The following is a 4,293-nucleotide window of genomic DNA, read 5'->3' on the forward strand; positions in this document are numbered from 1 at the left end:
CCCACCACTCACTGAATGACTAGGTGACCCTGGGCAAGTTCCCCTCTGAGCCTGTTTCCTCATCTGTGAAATGGGAATGACGCCCTGTGTGCACAGCTGCTGCTCAGGCTTAACAACATCAACTGTACATTAAGGGACAAACACAGGCTCCATAAATGAGAATACTGTGCAGGGCAGATGGGCCTTCAAAGGTCCAGATGTTGTGCAGCTTGTGTTGTGGGCTCCCTGTCATTAGGCTCTGTGCAGCCACAGCCCATGGTTTTTGCCTGAGCAATCTAAGCTGAGGGCCTCCTGGGAACAGTGGACGCTGAGAGTGTGCACGTATCCCCTACTCCTCCCAAACCCCCAACCTCCAGAGCTGGGAGAGTGGGGCTGGTCACCTGAACACCAACAGAAAGGGGCCCTGCTCCGCCTGGAGTGGAAGCTGCTCTAATCAGCCCCAGTCAGGGAGCCATTAGGGCTGCAGGCAGTAGCCAGCACCACCCTTCAGCTGGACGAAGCCAGGAAGCTGAGGCCTGCTTTGCCCGGAACGCTGATCCGGGCAGAGGGGCTGAAAGGGGTTCCTCACCACACCCTGCAGAATGGCTACAGGGTGAGGGGTGGCTTTCCTGGAGAAGAGCAGTCTAAAGGGACCTGTGAAGGACAGTCATAACTGATGCCGCAGGGAAGAGAAGCCAACTGCTTTTTCAGTTACTTAGTCCAGTCAAACAGAGGTTTTCTAAGTGGGATCTCTGGACCTGCATCTTCAATATTACCTGAGATGGTTTCAGAAATTCAAGTGTTTGGGCGCCACCCCAGACCTACCCTGCAAACATTCTGTTTAAACAGGGCCTGCAGGTGATTTGAGCTCATAGTAAAGTTTTCTTTTCTTTTCTTTTCTCTTTCTTTCTTCCTTGAACTCCTGGGCTCAAGTGATCCTTTCGCCTCAGCCTTCCAAATAACTGGGACTACAGGTGCACCACCACCCGGCTTTCACATTAAACTTTGAGAACTGCTGTCCTAGAGATCAACGAGGCCTGCATTGTCGCTCCCATTTTACAGGCGTGAATACCGAGGCTGGCAGAGGAAAAGTGCACTGGGCAAAGCCATCAGACAAGTGAGTGCCCAGGCTGGAGCAAATCTCCACATCCCACCACCCGAGACTGCCCCAAGTATACATGTCACAGTGCACTCAATAGGCCGTCGCAGGCGCTGGTGGCCGCTAGGCCACCCTTGAGCTCGGGGTCCTGTGCCTCCCCAAGCAGATGGCAGGCGGGGGTGTGGGCCCAGATGTGCCTGCGACCCAGGCCGCCAAGCCTCAGTGTCTTGCTCACAAAGACAGGCGCCAGCAGGTGTTGACTGGAGGTCAGGTTGAAGCGCAGCTTGCACCAGCAGTATTGCAGCTGGTAGAAGGAGGGTGCGTCTGGGCACACAGACACATCCCGCTTGTGCGGCGCGCGGGGCCACAGCTCACAGGACAGGAAGGACCCCCCAGGGTCCACGCGAACCTGGTGCACGATGTCCAGTGTCGCCCTGGCCTTGGTTGCACGTCCTGCAGGGAGAGAACCACAAACGCCTCGGCCCAGGGCAGACCCAGGTCCTTGCTGGTGGCCGGGGACCAGAGTGGAGCGGCCAAGAGGGGGCTACTGGAGTCAGAGTATCTGGATTCAAATCCTCGCTGTGCTGTCTACTAACTCTGCTTTTCATCTTTCCGTGCCTCAGTTTCCCCATCTGGATCGTTGCAGTAACTTCTTTTGTTGTTTTTTGTGTTTTGGGATTTTTGTTTGCTTGTTTTGAGACAGTCTCGCTCTGTCGCCCAGGCTAGAGTGCGTGGCATGATCTCGGCTCACTGCAACCTCCACCTCCTGGGTTCAAGCGATTCTCCTGCCTCAGCCACACCCAGCTAATTTTTGTATTTTTAGTGGACACAGGATTTCACTACGGTGGGATGAAGTTGTTTATAGATGTCAGTTATATCCAGTTTATTAATGGCGTTGTTGAGTTGTTAAGTCCTTGCTGATGTTCCGCCTGCTGAATCTGTCCATTTCTGATAGAGACGTGTTGAAGTTTCCTGCTATGACAGTGGATTCATCTATGTTTCCTACACTTCTATCAGTTTTTACCTCAGGGTGTTTGATTCTCTGTTGTTAGCACATACACATTAATGATTGTTTTGTCTTCTTTGAGATTGGATCCCCCTTGTCATTCTGTAATGCTTTGACAGAATCTTTATCCTTGCTAAATTTCCTTGCTTTGAAGCTGCTCTGTTTGAAATTCATATAGCTATTCCTGCTTTCTTTTGATTAGTGTTAGCATGGTATATTTTTCTTCTATTTATTTACATTTAATCTATATGTTTCTTTAAAGTGAGTTTCTTGCAGGCATCATATAGTGCACAGTTAGGTATTGTTTTTGATTGACTCTGACAATTTCTGTCTTTTAACTGGTGATTGACCATTGACATTCAAAATGATTCTTATATCAACATAGTAAGATTAATATCTACCATATTTGTTACTGTGTTCTACTTGTTGTTCTTGCTTTTGTTTCCATTTTTGACTTCCACTCTGTTTCCATCTTTTGTGGCTTTAATTGAGCATTTCATGATTCCATTTTCCTTCCCTTCTTAGCATATCAGTCAGTTATATTTCTTTTTGTATTGTTTTCCTTAGGATTTGCAATATACATTTACAACTAGTTTAAGTTCACTTTTAAATAACACTCTACTGCTTCACAGGTAGAGTGAGTACCTTATAATAACAAAATTGTCCTAATTCCTCCCTCCTGTCCCTTGTATCATTATTATCATTCATTTCACTTGCATACAAACATACACAATAATTTATATACAAAAGATATATACATAATCAAATATATTATTACAAATTGTTATATTGCACAAATGATCTGTTTGATCTATTGATCAGTTTGATCTGAATTGATCTATTAGATAAATTAAGAATAAGAAAAATAAAAGTTTTCATTTTATCTTAACTTATTCTTATTCCAGTGCTCTTCCTTTCTTGATATACATCCAAGTTACTGACTTGTATCATTTTCCTTCTTCCCAAGGAACTTTTCTTTAACATTTCTTTCAAGGCAAGTTTACTGGCAACTAATTCCCTCAATTTTTGCTTGAGAAAGTTTTTATTTCTCCTTCACTTATGAAGAGTAATTTCACAGAATATAGAATTCTAGGTTGGTGGTGTTTTTTCTTCCCCTCTCTCAACACTTTAAATATTTCACTCCATTCTCCTCTTGCTTACACGATTTCTGAGGAGAAGTTGGATATAATTATTATCTTGACTTGTCCATAGGTAAGGTGGTTCTTTTTCCCCTCTGGGTTCCTTCAGAATTTTCTCTTCATCTTTTGATTTTTTTTTCTATAGTTTGTCACTTAGGTGGCTAGATGCAGTTTTTCTGTGGGTATTTATCCTGCTTGATGTTTTCTGAGCTTTGTGGATCTGTGATTTGGTGTCTCACATTGAGAGAAATTCTCAGCCATTATCGTCTTAAATATTTCTGCTGTTTCTTTCTCTTCTGCTTCTGGAATTCCCATCACATATATGTTACATCATTTGCAGTTGTCTCACAGTTCTTGCATATTCTGTATTTTTTTTTCAGTCTTTTTCCCCTTTTCAGTTTTGGTGATTTCCATGAGATATTCTCAGGCTCAGAGATTTCTTTCCTCAGCAAAATGCAGTTTACTAATAAGCCTGTCAAAGGCATTCTTCATTTTTGTTACAGTGTTTTTAATCTATAGCATTTCTTTTTGCTCTTTCTTACCATTTCTATCTCTGATTAAACTGCCCATATATAGAGAGCATATATACTAACCTGTGAATGCTGACACACACAACTATTATTTTGTGTATCTATGAATTCATACTGAAACCCTGGACACTATTTCAGCACCATAGGATTCATTATAATCCACATCTTTTTTAAAATTATTTTTATTTTATTTTTTATATTTTTATTATTTTAAGTTCTGGCGTACATGTGCAGAATGTGCAGGTTTGTTACATAGGTAAATGTGTGCCATGGTGGTTTGCTGCACCTATCGACTCATCACCTAATTACTAAGCCCAGCATGCATTAGCTGTTTTCCCTGATGCTCTCCCCGACCACCCTCCCCTGACAGGCCCCAGTAAGTGTTGCTCCCTTCCCTGTGTCCATGTGTTTTCATCTTTCAGCTCCCACTTATGAATGAGAACATGTAATATTTGTTTTTTTTTTTTATTATTGTACTTTAAGTTCTAGGGTACATGTGCATAACGTGCAGGTTTGTTACATATGTATACTTGTGCCATG

General features: G+C 43.2%; 1 protein-coding gene across 1 annotated transcript in view; it reads right to left on the minus strand.

Moving 5' to 3' along the window:
• LOC105525744 (A disintegrin and metalloproteinase with thrombospondin motifs 7-like) overlaps positions 1 to 4,292 on the minus strand; it is a 29,794-nt gene extending 25,502 nt beyond the window's left edge. The window contains 2 exon segments of the mRNA XM_011961485.1: positions 1,172 to 1,583; positions 4,284 to 4,292. Coding sequence (XP_011816875.1) covers positions 1,172 to 1,583; positions 4,284 to 4,292 — 421 coding nt within the window.
• Between the last annotated feature and the right edge of the window lies 1 nt (position 4,293).

Source organism: Colobus angolensis, unplaced genomic scaffold, assembly GCF_000951035.1.
Source record: "Colobus angolensis palliatus isolate OR3802 unplaced genomic scaffold, Cang.pa_1.0 Scaffold556, whole genome shotgun sequence".
Taxonomy (NCBI): Eukaryota; Metazoa; Chordata; class Mammalia; order Primates; family Cercopithecidae; genus Colobus; species Colobus angolensis.